The 18,177-nt window shown below is 32.5% G+C and overlaps 1 protein-coding gene across 4 annotated transcripts in view; it reads right to left on the reverse strand.

The window, feature by feature from the left end:
- 7B2 (Secretogranin_V domain-containing protein 7B2) overlaps positions 1-17,314 on the reverse strand; it is a 31,817-nt gene extending 14,503 nt beyond the window's left edge. For 2 of the 4 annotated variants that reach the window (XM_076476458.1, XM_076476457.1), the window contains exons 1-4: positions 14,124-14,161; positions 5,540-5,892; positions 4,110-4,238; positions 2,640-2,845 (exon numbers count right to left, since the gene is read on the reverse strand). In XM_076476458.1, the coding sequence (XP_076332573.1) occupies positions 2,640-2,845; positions 4,110-4,238; positions 5,540-5,892; positions 14,124-14,146 (711 nt within the window). In that variant the 5' untranslated portion in view covers positions 14,147-14,161. Of the gene's footprint in view, positions 1-2,639; positions 2,846-4,109; positions 4,239-5,539; positions 5,893-9,947; positions 9,970-14,123; positions 14,162-17,163 lie in introns of those variants that run through there. The other 2 variants (XM_076476459.1, XM_076476460.1) reach the window with 2 other exon arrangements.
- Between the last annotated feature and the right edge of the window lie 863 nt (positions 17,315-18,177).

Below are 18,177 nucleotides of genomic sequence, written 5' to 3' on the forward strand. Positions count from 1 at the left end.
AGTCAATCTCAGACCAAAAATCTAGACAGGCTTAAAGCGTAAAAATCCATTGCAACTACATATAAAAGACTTAACACGCATATGGCTTAATACTGTGATTCAGCTTGTTTCGCCAACTTAAAACGGACGTTCTTTTTAGTTGTGGTTGAAAGTTTATTGGTATTCGTAAACTTCAAATCCTTCTTTATTATTTTATTAATGGTACGAGGAAAATACATTCAACTTTATGGCATTTTTGATCAGAGGATTCTCTTTCATAACCATTGCGGATCTGTACATTACTTCAGATGTTCTTAAAGAATGGTTCTGGATCTCATTTCTATCCTAAATGCTCTGTTCCTATGAAGAACATTAAGTCCAGTTTCTTTAACATTTTGTGTTTTTTAGCACAGAGCCTTCAAACAATTCACTGTGTGAACGTTTTTATTTTAAAAAGAAAGAACATATAAATCTCCAGCCACAAGTCAATCCTAGCGAATTGTCGTGAATTCGTCATGAATCGAATATATAACTGTTAAGCATGATATAAGATAGCATGTGTAGTTACACGCCACTGTACTAGAAAATCGTTTTTATAAAGTGCAATTAACTCTTTCTAATTTCAGTTGAGAATATGCTAAAAACTTAGGTTTATTTTCACTTCAATAATAGCCCAGCATGGCCAAGCGTGTTAAGGCGTGCGACTCGTAATATGAGGGTCGCGAGTTCGCATCCCCGTCGCGCCAAACATGCTCGCCCTTTCAGCTGTGGAGACGTTATAATGTGACGGTCAATCCCACTATTCGTTGGTAAAAGAGTAGCCCAAGAGTTGGCAGTGGGTGGTGATGACTAGCTGCCTTCCTTCTAGTCTTACACTGCTAAATTAGGGACGGCTAGCACAGATAGCTTTCGAGTAGCTTTGTGCGAAATTCAAAAACAAACAAACAAACAAACACTTCAATAATAGGTTCACAGAATTTATGTAAAATTTATTTTTAAGTATGCAAAACACATCTCTAAACTGCTAGTTACATAAGAATTCTTCAAAGCAACATGAAATTCATACATTTACATTGCATTAGATTTAAACATCGATGAACCACTTTTACATATCTCTCAATCAGAATTTTCATTATAAAATATGTCACCTGTTGTTCTTCTTATTACATGAATACTCTTTTATTCGGAGTTTTTTTAGAAAACTAACATTGTAAGAAATTAAAAACAAATAATCGTTTGCAAATAGCTTTTTATTAGTATTCAAGTAATTTCTTAGCGGTCAAGGATAATGCCTATAGACTTACAACGCTAGAAAATACGTTTCGGTGCCTTTGGTGGGCAGAACACAGATGGCCAGTTGTGTTGTTTTGCGCTTAACAACAAACAGATAAATACAGTTTAGAAACAAAATATTTAATGAGTTGATATAAACTATAAATTATTTAGCAGACCCGGCATGGCCTGGTGGTTAGGGTCCTTGGCTCGTTATCTGAGGGTCGCTGGTTCGATTCCTCGGTGTGAGCTTCATAATGTTACGGTCAAAACAGTTGGTAAAAAAGTAACCCCAAGAGTTGGCAGTGGGTGATGATGACTAGTTGCCCTCCTTCTAGTCTTACATTGCTAAATTAGGAACGTCTAGCGCAGATAGCCCTCGTATAGCTTTGTGCGAAATTCAAAACAAACAAACAAATTATTGGCAACTGAATACACTGCACGTGTATTACTTTAAAACATAGTTAAGCTGGTGTATACAGGAAATAAAGATATCATTTATCAAATTATTGTTTCCGTATACATTTAACTGGATATAATTTTTTACTTTCCCACAGGTACTTTTTACATTATTTTTAAAACTGGGGTGACAACAATATTATTAAGTTTTAATTTAATTTAATCAGTGAATAAAATGTAATGTACAGACCTAACATATTCCTTGATTCACTGCTTCTACTGCAACGAATTAGTTTTCACTATTCATCGGCGCTGCAAGTAAAGTAAGCCTCACACAGTGGTGTAACGTAATGAATTTGTTTGGTTTAGATGTATTAATACTGAACTATACATTTAACCAAATACTGTTACGTTCTTTTGATAGTAATAAAGTATTCAGCTCATTCTCTACAATACAGTAACTTTTGTAATGCAACAAAATTTGAAGCTTAGAAGCTACCGTCAAGTAGTTCTACTGGAAACATGCTTGATAAAGGTAAAAAAAACAAAAAAAAAAAAACATGCTTAATGTAGGTACTACATCACAGCATTACAATATTTATCTTCATGCAACAAATATGATACATATACTGCATTACAGTAATACAGTGTTTACTTCCAAAAAACATGCTTAATATAGGTACTATATCACAGCAATACAGTGTTTACCTCCAAAAAACATGTTTAATATAGGGATTACATCACAGCAATACAGTTTACCTTCATGCAACATGTGTTATACATGTAAAACATCACAGTAATACAGTATTTATTTCCATAAAACATGCCTTGTACAGATACTGCACCATAATAATACAGTAATGCATCACAATACTACAGTATTTACTTGTATAAAACGTGTCTAATACAGACACTGCATCACAGCAACAATGTTTACCTCCATTAAACATGTCTGATACAGGTACTGCATCATAGCAATAGTGGTTTACCTGCATGTTTTGAACGATCCTGTTTAGTGTAGAGTCCATTAACCCTTGGTTTTGTATGGACTGGGCTAGAGCGTCTAGCTCGTTATCTTGTGTGGAAGTAGGACAGCCAAACATGTGCTCAGCATCACACATGCAGTCTTGAGAACTCTGATACTCGCGACTGAAGGCAGCTGTATTAACAAAGTTTTCCAAACAGCCATCTTCCGCTAGAAAACAAATAATGTAATTAATTATGTTGCCTAACATATTTAGAGATATCTCTACGATAACAGAAATTCCTTCTTAAAATTCAATAAGAAAAGTATAACATTCAATGAAAAGTAATTATAATAGTAGAATCTTCAAATAGTTCATATTTCTCTCTTTTATTGTTCGTGATCAATGTTTTAAACAAGAGATCGTAGTTAGGCATTCAGTAATGGTTGAGAGCATACAGGAGTTGAATGGTCTTCTGCAATAATACAGTAATTATTAGGTGGGATTGGCCCACAGAAACTCCTTATTTAAACTAAAAGTAAAGGCATTTATGAATATTACTCTAGCTTGCGTAATGGATGTTTCCCTTCTTATGACTAAACATCTGACCATTAACCCTCACGAGTTAGATGAAGAGGTCGTATTCCCCTTTTTGTCACTACAAAGCTTGTCATTAATAATTAAGCTGGTTAAATGAAGGGAACATGTTCCTCATCCTCTAATCACAATTCTGATTATTAACAGTGATGCTGGTTAAATGAAGGGAACATGTTCCTCATCCTGTAATCACAATTCTGATTATTAACAGTGATGCTGGTTAGATGAAGGAGTTATAATCTTCTACCTCTGACTCAACGTCTGACCATTAAAAATCATGCGGGTTAAAGGAGCCACTTAATACCTCTCTTTTTACTTACTAATCTGGTCAGTAATAACCATGTTGTTACGTGAAATCATCTTCTCACTTTTCTTAATATGAACTTGTTCACTAAAAATTGTAGTGTTAAAGGAAGGAGTCATCTGTCACCTCCCGTGACAATAAATTTGGCATGTAGCAATCACGAAATGTATAGAAGTACCAAAGGATATGTACATGCTTGATACCTTCTGTTGAAAATGTTTGAGGACGCGACACAAAAGTGGTGTAATAATTAGGTTAGCTTGAAAATTTTTGATCAAGTGAGTACTATCAAGTATTTAGATAAACGAATAAAAGTTATTTTTACTTTGCTTAAAAGTGAAGATATTTTACAATTCTTTGTTAATATAGCCAAAAATATAGTCTCAAAACTTAAATTTCTTAATCACAGAGAACAAGTTTCTCAGGGATTACAAATCCTTTTATATATGACCAATAGGTTAAGTTTCAAAAATCGCCCATGAAAAACCTTATTCATACAGCCAGAACAAAATGTAGAAAACGGCAACCAAAAAAAAAAAAAAAATTCTTACTTGCACATCCAGTTAGATAATTTTTCAGATCAAAATTCTTACCCGTGTAACCAATAGGGCAAGGGTTAGGAGGAGTACAATATGCTGGAAGAACTGCGTCAGTTTTCACTTCTTGGTTGTTCTGGACACTACCATCCGGTTTCAGGTGTTGAGCACCTTCTCCAGCGCCTCCTATAGGTGTATGTACGAATTTATTTTAAAGTTGTTGAGCAATAGAATTGCGTTTTTATTATTTGTAGCATATTGGTTCATGTATAAAAATAAACAAAGTAGTACTCTTTTGAAAAAATAATAGTATGTTGAATAGATTTAAGAAGATATTTTTTATTTTAGTAAAAATATTTCGATTTCATTAATATTCAGTGAAGACCACTATACTGAGGCATAATAAATACATTAAATTTACAAAAGCTTCATTTAACAACTTCACACAATGATCATGTAATATTCGATTTTTTCCTGACAGGATTCAAAACTATTCCTTTTTTTGAACATAACAATTATTTTAAAATAGGTAGAAACATTTGTTACAACATGAACAATATCTGGCATCTCTAAATAACCTTTACTTAAATCTTTATATATGTATAAAAGTGATAATGTTCTGACAAACATATTTAAATCCAGATGAAACATTTTAAAATCTGCAAATACATTTATTTATATATATTTTTTAAATTTGAGCCATCACCAGTTCTACTGAAATGTTCTTATATTGGATGAAATTGTGTGTCCATGAATGATAGTATGACGAGTCCTCGTACTCCAGTACTGTATGTCTTCCAATAACTACCAGATTAGTCCTTAAGCAAACCGAAACTATCAATCATACATCGTTTTCTTAGTGAGTTTTATATTGTACAAAATCATCACAATTTCAATAAGTTTCTGATGAAACACTATGCAGGCCAAAATTTTTAAAAAAGGAAAACAAAATACACTGATTAATTACCCACAGGCGAAACTGTCGTTCTTCAATTGGTCATGATATAATTATTGCCTGATGACTACTTGTATAATCCTAAATTGAGAGCCATTAGCTAGTCATACTTAGTTCAACTGTTGCTTTTACAGACCTGCAGACCAAGGCTGTATTCCTCAATTGGTTTTAATACGATAATTTAGCTAATAACATTTCACGCGATTTTTACCTAATTCCTCACATATTCGCTATAACTGATAGTTTCCTAACAGTATCTTAAAATCATTCCAACGTCTACCAAAAATCTATTAAAACTAAAGTTTCATGTATAATTAGTATTACGCCAATAATGTTATTACACTATCTTTCGGTAACAAGGTGTGATGTCCAAGAACTCATATTGTCTTTATAAAGATATCTTACTGAAAAGGTATGATGCACGATGACTGTCTGTATCATCAGTATATTTTACTTACAATATGTGGTTTATGTCATGAATAAGCAGGTAAGAAATAATGTTAAAACAAACATTTCATGTGTATATTCCCACCCTGCATGTACTGATGACCCCAAAGAGAACTGTGTTGCAGCTTTTCTTGATCACGGAGGGATGGCTCTCTTCCTAGAATTCCCTGCAACTCTTGACGGGTGTGGAAACCATTTTTGTGCCCTTCGTACTGTTTAGCTACTCGGCTAGGTGTCATGTAGGTGTCCGAATCGTCCACAGGTATGAACACCTCTGGCGGTGGGTTGTCAAATCCTTGCATACGAGCCATTACTTCCTGGAGTAGTGAGTCTGTTAAAGTGTTCAGGCCGTCGAAAGAAGCTCCGTGAGAATCAGAGCCACTTGGTGCGCATGCGCATATTACAAGAAGCAGCGAAAAGGTTGATATTTCCATATTTCTGAAATTAATAAATTAAATATGATTCAAGATGGTGACGAAAAGATTTAAACTAATGCAAAGATTAAGCTGTATCGACTCGATTCCTATATGAATAAATTAATATATTTAAGCAAAACGTGAATGATTATGATGGTTGGTGTAAGAGAAATATCTGAAGTCCTTGAAATGAAGAATTAAAACCTCGCTTTAATAAGAAGGAATACAAGTTCGGAGAAAATATTAAAATAAAAGTCTTGTAAAGATAGACAACCAGCTTACACTAATTCACAGTTAGAGAAGCTATTTTCTTGTCTTAATTAGTTCAATACACTGAATATATCTGTCTCACTAAACTTTAATACCAAGATATTTTAAATGTTTATTTAATAAAGATTATTAAGAAGAAAATTCAAGGTTTTTGCTATGTCTCATGAAACATTTAAAAGTTTCACGTCAAGTTCTCTCAGCTTGATACATCCTTGATTAATTTATATTTTGTGCTCTTTGGTGAATTTATTTTAACAGCCGCTGGATTTTCAATGGATGTGTATTTTACAACAGTGAAACCTAACAAGATTCATATTATGTAGCACACTTGACGGGTATATATATATATTTAGCAGCTACTTCGATAGTTGATAGTAGCAAATAATAATAATATTAATGATAATAACAAACAAAAAACATAACAATATTAGCAAGAACTAAAATAACAAAAATGGAAGCAATTAACATAATAATAATGATAGTAAAAATTGGAATAATAGTAATAACTACGCTAAATAATTATAATAACGGCAGCAACTAAAATACTAATTATCATAGTGACAACTAAAAAGATAATGACAGTTTTTTCGTGTTGAATTTCGCGCAAAAGCTACATGATCGTTCTCCGCCCCTAAGTTATCAATGTAAGGCTGAAAGAAAGACAACCAATCATCACCCCCGTTTGGGTTACTCTTTTACCATCATATAGGGGGATTGACCGTTACATTATAACGCCCCGATGCCTGAAAGGGTGAGCGTGCTTGGTGTGACATGGATTTGAACCCGCGACTGTCAGATCACGAGTCGAGTGCCTTACCCACCTGGCCATGCCAGGTCGCGAGTAGATAAATAATTAAGGAAATACTTGTTGCTCTTTTTCCGCGCAAAGCTACAGAATTACATTCGGTCATACTTAGATAACCTAACCCTGGAATTTAGCATTGAAAGTACATTAATCTACTATCGAGAGATAAGGATGATAACAATTAAAAATAATTACAATTGTATTTACAGCTTAAAATAGTAATAATAGTAGCAACATCTAAAAGCAACAACAATGCCAGTAACAATTAAAATAATGCCCTCGTGTAGCTTTGAGCGAAATTCAAAACAAAACAAACTGCTGAATCACCGAGAATTAGAATTGATACTAACAACTAATAATAATTGCAACTAATATAATAATAATAATAGAAACCAAAATTATAACAATGATACTAACAATTAAATAATAATCATAATTATAGTTAAAATTAAGTAATAATAATGAGAGTAGAAACTAAATAATAATATTAACAAGTAAATATTAATAATGGTAGCAGCAACTAAAATAATAATATTGATTGTTCTAACGACTAACAGTTACATAGATCCACAGAATTAAGCATTACAAAAGTTTTTTTGGGGGATTTAATAATTGATTTTCCATAATTCAGCTACACATATTTCTAAAATAATGTTCTTTTTTTCTATTGTATAAAGATTTTTTAGAAACCTCGAAGGAAAAACAACTAGTACTTAGATCAAATTATTATTTCGTCTACATAATGAACGTTTTAAAAATTATTTTGCTTATAAATTTGGTGTTTACTGGAATGTTGTGTTTTGTTATAAGGTTTTTTCCAAATGATGTGTTTTTTTTTTTGCTGATGTCGGGAACATATGGTATGTAGTAGTATACGGTTTTGCAGTTTGTTGTATCTTGAGGTTTATTGTTGTTTGTTTGTTGTTGGTCTAGGTGTGTACGTATCATTTTTTTTCGGTTTTTTGAGGAAATTTGTTGATGTCGATGAAGTGTTGTTTTATTTTGTTGATTACATCGTTAATTTTATCGGGTGAACATAGTTTTGTAGCTGTTTATTTGGTTTCTTTATATGTTGAGTTTTTTTGTTTCATGTGCTGAGTCCAAATGAATGTATAACCCAGTATCTGTGATTTCTCTATGGATTTCTGTTTTGAATTGTGTATCAGTTCTAGTGATTATGAGGATAAAAAATGCTGTTTGGTTAGTTTTTTTCCTGTTCACAGGTGAACTTAATGTTGGGGTGTATCGAGTTAAAGTGATTGAAAGTGTGTGTTGTGTAGATGTGAATCTGGCAATTGTATCATCAACATACCTGTACCAGTATAGTGGTGGGTGTAAGGCTGAATTGATCACTTGAGATTCAATCTGTGTCATAAAAATGTTGGCTAAAACTGGTGATACGGGATTCCACATACTTAGGCCATTTATTTGTAGGTAGGTTTGGTTATTGAACATAAAGTTAGTTTTGGTGATAGTGAATTCTATAAGGATTGCTAATTAGTTGCTGGGGATGTTTATCAAATTTATTGAAAAAACAGGTACAAAACTAAAGTCCATACTATGTAAAAAATACACTGACAAACACAACACTAATATAATTTATAAAATACAATGCAACAACTGCAACGACTTCTATATTGGAGAAACAAGCAGAAAAATGGAAACTAGATTCAAATAACAAAAACAAACACCTTCACACCTTTTTGAACACTGCAAATTAAATAAACACATAGTTTTAAGTAGAGAAACAAATGTAAACAAACGTAAAATCAAAGAAGCCCTACTTATACAGCAACTAAAACCAAAATTAAACCAATATAAAGAGACACCTTTATACATATACTAATTAATAAACTAACATACTCCTGAAACGCCCCGTACAATCCCGTATCCGTTTATACTCTCGTTACTAAGATATGTGTCCGTCAACGGTCACATTCAAACTCTTTCTTTCTCAACCTGAAGATGACCTAGGAAGGTCGAAACATTGTTCTCTCCTTATCAGTAAAAGTGTTAATACCCATAACAGCCGTTCTGAGATAAAATTTTATTTTGATTGGGTTTCTCGTCATCAAGAATTATTTTGCTTATGTTTGATAAGACTGTCATGTCACGATTGGTCTAGAGAAACCTATAGCCAGTGGTTGTCAATATTTTAAGCATAAAAAATGTGACCCGATTTCAATGGTAATGATTCACTTATGTGAAATTACATTTAATGTTCCGTGAAAAATCTATACGTAAAAATCTATACATGAACATAATTTTCAGAATCAGAGTATAGGAATTACTATAAAACATGTAAAGATTTCAAAACAATAAAACCATCGCAGGCCTGTCTAAATGATGGTATCAATTAAACTAAAAGTGATGATAGTCAAAATTAAAGTGATAATAATCATTGCAACAACTGAAAATAATAATAATAGTAATTAATGAAATTAATAATATGATAATAGCAACTAAAATAATAATAATTTCAGTTAAAACTAAAAAAGAAAGCTAATGATAGTAGTTTATAAGATAATAATGATTGATTCCAATTAAGCACAAAGCTACACAATGAGCTATCTGTGCTTTGCCTAAGACGGGTATCGAAACCCGGTTTCTAGCATTGTGAGTCCGCAGACATTCCGCTGTGACACTGGGAAGGGCAAAACTAATAGTTATGTCAGCAACTAAAATTAATATATCATAACATTAAAAAACATGGAACATTTTTTGGTACAGCCTGGTCGTCCTACAAATATTTTAAACGAAACACAAAAAATTCAAAGCCAGTTTTTGTAATTTAAATATTTATCAAGCTGTCATTTGAGGTACCTTAAATTCACTGCATCTACCAAATCTGATGGTGACTTGTATAAAGGCTAACCACTCTGTTATTAAAATAAGCCTGTTGTTCCTGAAGATGACTACTACCCTGTCGAAATTTATATTAGCGACTCCTAGTCTTTTCATTTTCACCATTAATTATAAAAAATAGATGATATACTAGTTACCTCAAAAATTGTAAACACCCAGTAGATCTTATCTGAGGTTACTTCATTTTTTCAAAGGAACACAAGTTAAAAGATCTTATCCTATCTTCCTAATACAATTTTTCCATCCCAGGTGTTATTCCAGTAGCCTTCTTGTGAACCATTTTCTAAAATTTAGTATTTTTTTAAGATTAGAAGCCAATGACTAAACACAGTACTCGAAATATGAACTAACCATGACCTATACAATGATATTATAGCGTATATAGACTTATATTCACTATTTCTGTAGATGCAATATGAAATTCGATTTGCTCTTCCACTAGTAATAGTACTTTACTTCGACGACTGATCAACCAGTACACAAACATCAATTGTTGTGTGTTTTTTTTTGCATATGAATGTTGAGGCTGTCCTCATAAAAATTATACTACTAATTCAAATTATGATATTCTAAGTACCTTGCATTCATTACAATTAAAAACTATCTGCCATTTATTTGTCCATCTAACCAAATTATTCAAATATTTTATAAAGTAGCAGCATCTTTGTCATAACCAACAACTAAAAACGTTTCTGTCATCAGCAACTTTAAATAATGTATTGAAACGTTTTTCATTCATATCAAAGATATAAATAAAAAAAGCAAAGGCTCTAACACTGAGTTCAGAGGTACTCCACTTGTGACATAATCCAATTTCACTGAATACCATTTATAACAACTATATTCTTTCTTCCCTCCAATCAGTTTTCTAATCAATGAAACAACCTATCTTTCACGCTTACAGAAATAAATTTGTAACAAACCTTTTAAGTGCACCTTGTCAAATGCTTTCAGAAAACTCAGATACACCACATATTCACCATATTTTCATCTTCACAAAATGTAATCTCTTCAAAGAAAATTAAAAGATTAGTAAGACAAGATTTTATCTTAGTAAAAATCATGCTAACTTTCCAACAAAATTTATTTATTTTTTAATTAAATGGCTTTACAAATCATCATTTACCCGACTTTCTAAACATTTTTCCAACACTAGTGTAAGGCTAATAGGCCTATAATTACTGGGACATTTTTATAACATCTCTTGAAATGATGATTATTAGTCAACTTATCTTCTGGCAAGTGGCAAGTAGCATATGATTCATAGCTCCAGTAATTAACTTTAAAAACCCCTTGGTTTTTATATTTTCTGGCCCAGGAGAGTAATCATTTTTCAAATTTCCCAATTTTTTCCTAACAAGGTTGAAATTAATGTGATCGTTTTGTTTAATCTTGTTTCCGTCTAACATCTTTTCAAAATGTGGAGTAATGACTAAATCATCACAGATAAAAACTGAATAAAAAGCAGAATTTGATAATTCAAGCATCCCATGTCAATAGTATTGTATCATTCTTCAAATGTCCACCTCCAATCCTTATAGCGCTTAAAGGAAATGTTACTGTTAATTTTTACATTTTCTGCCAATCAGTTTTATTCTTTTTACTTCCTAATTTACCATTCGACCAACTATACGGCTTTTCTTTAATCTTCGAAATCTCCCAACACTTCAGTTAATTTATTCTTCTTTAATTTTATCTTTTATGCCATTTGTGAGCCAGCGTAGTGTTTTGCTTGTAGCCACTTGCTTTTATAAGAAGTATGTCTATCTTGAATATTTAGGAATTATTTTCCACGTTTGATCAGTATATCCAACTAATTCGCTTGTCCAGCTCAAAGCAGAGAATTCTCGTCTCATCTCTTCATTTGTCCTTTTTTTCTTGGAATTTAGAATGAAAATCTCATTATCCTTTATCTCCCCAGGCAGGAAAATATCAAATATAATTTAGCAATGATCACTTGCACCCATATATTCCCCAATCTCTACATTATTACAATTAACATATGAATATTTTGTAGCTGCTCATTGATTTTATCAGTTTCATCTGATGATCTGTATAAATTCCAACTTAAAATATTCTTCCTTTATTTATAACAACTAACAGAAAACCAAATATATTCAACTTCATTGCTGTTAACAATTAAACAACCTATTATATGTATTTAAAAGAAATATCTATCATAAAAAATGTCTGTTTCCACATTTTAAGTTATTTCCATTATATCAAAATCCTCTATTCTAGCCTTCTTCACTCTCTAAAGTTTAAAATTGCCTTTAGAATTAGTTTAATAGTCCACGTAAACAAGTGTACTCCATTCCTGATGAACATATCCCACAAATCTAGCCAGTTAATCTGACCTTCCTTACTTATTAACCTAAATCTACAATTCAGCCGAAGTTACCTACTCATAATTTCATTCCTACAGTTCTTAGTAGTATCCCCGAAAATAAATTAAGCATTATGGCCCCTTTCTTTTAATAGTGTCTTGTACACTCTTGGCCAAAATGTTTGCACATTTTGAAACAAATGAGATTATTCTTAAGATGGAATACAAATACATTTAGGACTGTCAAAATGAGAAATGCATGTTACATTAAGCGTCTACATTTGTATAATGAGACAGGTTCTATGGACATCATGAATAGTTTATTAGAATAACAAACAATTTTAAGACACCTGTAGAAAGATGTGCAACTCAGCATTTCAACTATCCTTACCAAACAACAAAACCTTACCAAAATAAATGATGACAAAATATAACATCAAAGTGTTATAAATAGAATTTGTAGCCTTACATCAGTTCACATTAAACATTTAGCACTTGGTTGTTCCTCATGTTCTAATAACTTCTGCAAAGCGACGTGGCATGCTGTCGATGAAGTTGTTGATGTAATCCACAACGATATCATTCAGTTTGTCACTAGCAAGTGCCGCAACTCAACTACAGTAGCTGGTTTAATGCCGTGGCTAGCAGTTTTCTGGCTCATGTTTGCCCAACAGTTTTTAATGAGACTACAATCTGGACACTCTGTTAGCCAATGCAGTCTTGTAATGTCCTCCTGGTTGAGATAATTTTGTACAGTATAAGCACTGTGAGCTGTGGCATTGTTATCCTAGAACACAAAGTTATTGCCAAACATTGCCTTAGCATATTGCAGAAATACCATCTCCATATGATGCTAAAACGAGGCACCATTGACGTTTCCCTAGAAGATATGAAGAGCGGTTTTCCACCATGGTGGCTAAACATGTGCTGCATCACCTCCTATGTGTTCCCTATGGGAGATACAGTCTTCCTTCATCTGTTTTCCAAGCAAACAACGAACACAAGTCCTACCATCAACTTTAACAAACCGGAAACAGAACTCATCTAGAAAGATGACATACTGCAAGTGTTTTAACTGTACGTTTGTATGCATCCTTACCCAAGTTACACAGTGAATTCTAGTTAGTATCAACTTGCAGTTAGTTGTTCTTGATAATTAATTTTGTTTGGTCAATCACCTATTCAATGTTATTCTGGATACCCTGGAATAAATGTGTTTATGCCATTCCTATAGTAAGATGTTTCTTAAGATTTCTTTCGACCATTACGCGTTAACCTGAACAAGACATAGTCTTTTCGGGCAGTAGTTTATCGGAATCTACTAGTAGACTTTCCTGTAACAACGTTTTCTCTAGCCCGATGACGTTTCAGTCTTCTTGATACATTACACTGTGGGTACCTGATTGTTCTGGCAATGTCCGTTTGCTTCATAAAATTTTTGGACTGTAGAATAATTTGATGTCCTATAATTTTTGCATGTGGCCAGGCATGACTGTATGCCAAGTATAGAGAAATTGTCTTAATAAAGCGTTGATATGTTTCAAAAGACATTGTACCAAAAGCACACTTTTTATACAAAACAACTGTGTATGTGTGTTTTAGTAAATAAATGCTCAAAAGAAGTTATACAGACCAGAATAAGAACTCTTACCTGTTTATTCAATCATATGCTACCTTTTCTATTACTACTTGCATTGTTGTTCATAACTACTCCATGCATGTAGAGAATAACATCAATACAGAAGAGTGTGCAAACATTTTGTACAAGACTGTATTTAACAATTAGTTCCTCTAACTTACCTTTTCCTGAATCATTAGCCCTTATGTGTATTACAAAGACTATCAGTGCTCAAACCCTTTACTATGTTACTTGCTCCATTATATCCATCTGTGCCCTCGAGTAGCATAGTCTAATTCTTTTCTCTCTATCTACCCCTCAGACTATCCTATATGTATGTCGTACTAAAGTATCTCCTATAGTAATTACCTTCTTACACTTTCCGTTCTCATTCCTATCTGTTCTTTTTGTTACGCTTTTGTTCCATAAGTTCATCATCTGAACAAACTAAAAATTGAAATGTGTTACTTAATAGAATCTACTCATTATAATTAAATTCACAACTAATAGCACTGTTAGTGTTGTTTTAACTCATTTACCACAATATTCTGCGCATGCAAAAGCTTAATTTCCTCTTTAAATCTTGCTGCCATTTCCTGCAGTTAGCCTTACCTTTATCGATAGCCTCTACTTTATTTAGAACAGCCTTCACTTTTTCCTACAAACTCTACATACAAATCGTACAACTTCACTACTAGCTTTGTTAAATGTGCATGACAGTAGCTACTAAAAATTATAATAATGATAATAACAGTTAATGATAACCATAATATCAATAGCTATTAATAACAATAATGTTAACAACATCTAATATTGTAATAATAATAATAATAATAACTATAACATTAATCGTACTAACTAATGTCAAGTAAAGTAATAACTAAAAAAATAATAATCATTGCAACCATTTAAATGATGCTAATAGTCGTAACTTAAATTACAATGTTAATAACTAAATATAATAGTGATTTTATATTTTTGTAGTGTAATGCTACACAATGGGTTATCTTCACTCTGTCCATCACAGGAAATCGAACCTCTGACTTTAGTATTGTAAGCCCGAGGAATTGTTTGTTTATGTCAAATTTACTAACGTTATATTCTGTCATTCCTAAGTTTCAATGCTAGCAGCTCCTATCACCAACTTTTAACAACAAATATTGGGAATGAACTTCACATCATAATGCCACCACAACTGAAATGGCAGGCTTGTTCGGCGCCGGGTTTCGATATTCTAAACATATAGACTGTTCTAACCACCAGGTTGTGCTAGCTTTTTAGTTGTTATTAACATTATTATTATTTTAAAGGAAGACAATGTTAAACATAAGAACCTGTGTAGAAGAAGAGAGGATGTAACAGCACAATGCATATGATCTAATACTTTATATGGATTTTATTGTCTTATATACTTTCTATAACATTTTCAGACATGAAAACAAAAATAAACAGCTAACGACTTATGAATATTTTCTCTGACAAGGGAATGTTGAGAGTAGAATTAGCACTGGTTGTCTATACATTAAAGTCAAGCTTTGCTTATAACTAGCGCCTTTTAACAAAAACGGATATTTATATTTTGCATCTACAAGCTTTAAGATCTCATCAGTACCATTTGAAACAAAGCTCCGTTTCAATTCTGAAGTCGTCAGATATACTATGCAAAAAGAAGATTGGTCGGTTAGTTGTATCGGTGGATTTCTAGTCCATGGTAAAGATTTCTATAACGCCATGATAAGCTGTTCTAATGCTACATTATAACAATCAGTTGTTCGTAAGAATAGTATTAAATTTAACCAAAATGTTTAGGCAGTAAATTATGTAAATGCATTTTTGATGTAAGTTATCTATTTTTGCCTATTATAGGTGAAGATATTTTATCAGATAAGATGTCGTGACGTTTAATCGAAATACGCAATAAATGTCATCATTAAATTTATTTACATTTGCCACTGAATTAAAACCAGAGAAAGGAAAATAATATATAAATAACTTCATACTTTATGCATTGTATTAATATTTTCAGAATAGACAATTACTAAATGTACAATCATGTGAAAAAGGTTAGGACACCCTATGAAAGCCTGTGTATTTTTGTAACATTTTTGGTATATTTAGATATTTAATCTCAATTTTAACAATACTGAGAGATTATAGGAATATAACTAAACAATTAAAACTGAAGAAAACACTTTTCAAGATCTTCTGTAAATGTAATTTTACAAAAATGCATATTCTAACTGAGGAAAAAGTTAGGACACCCCCACATTTATTCCAACTTAAAATGGCTCAACTCACACAAAGGTGTATCACACCAGGTGCACATGATTAGAAGATCGTTACTCAGCATTTTGAATAAGGCTTGCCCTATTTAAACCTCAGACATCTAGTTTGGTGTGCTCCTGACTGTTGAAGTGAGAGTGAGCACCATGGTGAGAGCAAAAGAGCTGTCTGAGGCCTTCAGAAAGAAAATTGTAGCAGCTTATGAGTCTGATAAGGGATTTAAAAAGATCCCAAAATATTTTGAAATCAGCCATTCCACTGTCCAGAAAATAGTCAACAAGTGGAGGGCTTTCAAAACAACTGCCAATATGCCCAAGTCTTATCGTCCAAGCAAGTTCACCCCGAGACCAGACCGTAAGATGCTAAAAGAGGTCTCCAAACACCCTAACTTGTCATCATGGGACCTACAGCAGGCTCTGGCTACTGTTGATGTGAAAGTGAGAAAGAGGCTGAACAAGTGTAACTTGCATGGGAGGTGTGCAAGGAGGAAACCTTTGCTCTCTAAGAGAAACATCAAGGCCAGACTGAAGTTTGCCAGAGAGAATGTAGACAAAGACCAGGATTTCTGGAATAATGTTCTTTGGACAGATTAGTCCACAATTGAATTATTTGGACACCAGAACAGAGGACATGTTTGGCGTAAACCAAATACACCATTCCAGAAAAGAACCTCCCTCATACCAACTGTGAAGCATGGAGGTGGAAGTGTCATGGTTTGGGGCTGCTTTGCTGCAGCAGGACCTGGACAGCTCACAATCATAGAATCCACCATGCATTCTACTGTGTATCAGAGGGTATTAAGGAGTAGGGTGTCCTAACTTCTTCCTCAGTTAGAATATGCATTTTTGTAGAATTACATTTACAAAAGATCTTGAAAAGCCTTTTCTTCAGTTAGTTTTAATTGTTTAGTTATATTCCTATAATCTCTCAGTATTGTTGAAATTGAAATTAAATGTCTATATATCTAAAAATGTTACAAAAATACACAGGCTTTCATAGGGTGTCCTAACTTTTTCACATGACACTATACTTGTAAATTATAAAGCGTTCTGTTCTAATACACATTTCATAATCTACTGTATTTTAGTATCTAAAGTATTAATTGTTACTAAACAAAAACTCTTACCTCTCTTTTTCCGCACTGCTGTATCTACCTGTAAGTAATACGACCTTGTACAATTAGAACAAGAGGGAATGATGGGATTTGGATCGATATTTCAACAGCAGTATGGTAGACGCTAGACACGTCAGACGTATGCGGATAAACGTTTCAAAGCTTCTGTTAGTTTCCCATAGCAACAAGCTTTCTGAATGTGCGTAGTTCTCCTGATGTACTGGGTTAATTAAAGGAACACTTCTGATACTGAAACAACTACAACCGTAACTTGAAAGGAATTTAACATTTGGTAGATTCAATTTTATTCGTCCATGAAATTATTAGCTTCTATCGTATTATCTCTCTAGTTTAGTCCAAAGAATAGTTGTTTTAAACATATATAGGTACTTTCAAATTAATTTCCAAGTATCAAAATCATTTAAACATAAGAATTGTTAGGCATCTGTTCGTGAAACAAAAAATTCTGAAAACTGACAGTGAAAACTCAATAGAATATATAAATGAAAACGTAAGAAATTAATCAGAAATCTGTAAGTAAAAACACATTAAATCGTTAAGAAACCTGTATGTGAAAACACAAGAACTCATTCTGAATACTGTAAAACAAAGCAAAATATTTAGAAACATGTGTAAATGCTCATTTGATGAATGTTCAGAGTTTTCACAAAACCACTCTGAAACGTTACGTAATGATTTGCTAAACTATTTTCTAATATTTTCAATCTGTAAATATCTTTCGAATTTCAAATGTGGACATTGGCGGTAGTCTCTGGTTATTAATAACATTACTTTGCTTATAAGTCAGTAAATAAATTTGTGTATAACAATTTAATTTATTAATTATGTATAAATATATTTTCTTTCTTATAAGTTTGTAATTCTAACATAAAGATTGAAAGATAGACAGCGAAAATGCTTATTTCGTATAAGATTTTGAAATAAAATAAAGTATAATTTCACTTATTCAATTAGTACCTCTTAAGATTTTAAAAAGCCTCCTAGTGGTTTAGCGGTATGATATTA

This window comes from Tachypleus tridentatus, chromosome 13 (assembly GCF_004210375.1).
Source record: "Tachypleus tridentatus isolate NWPU-2018 chromosome 13, ASM421037v1, whole genome shotgun sequence".
NCBI lineage: Eukaryota > Metazoa > Arthropoda > Merostomata > Xiphosura > Limulidae > Tachypleus > Tachypleus tridentatus.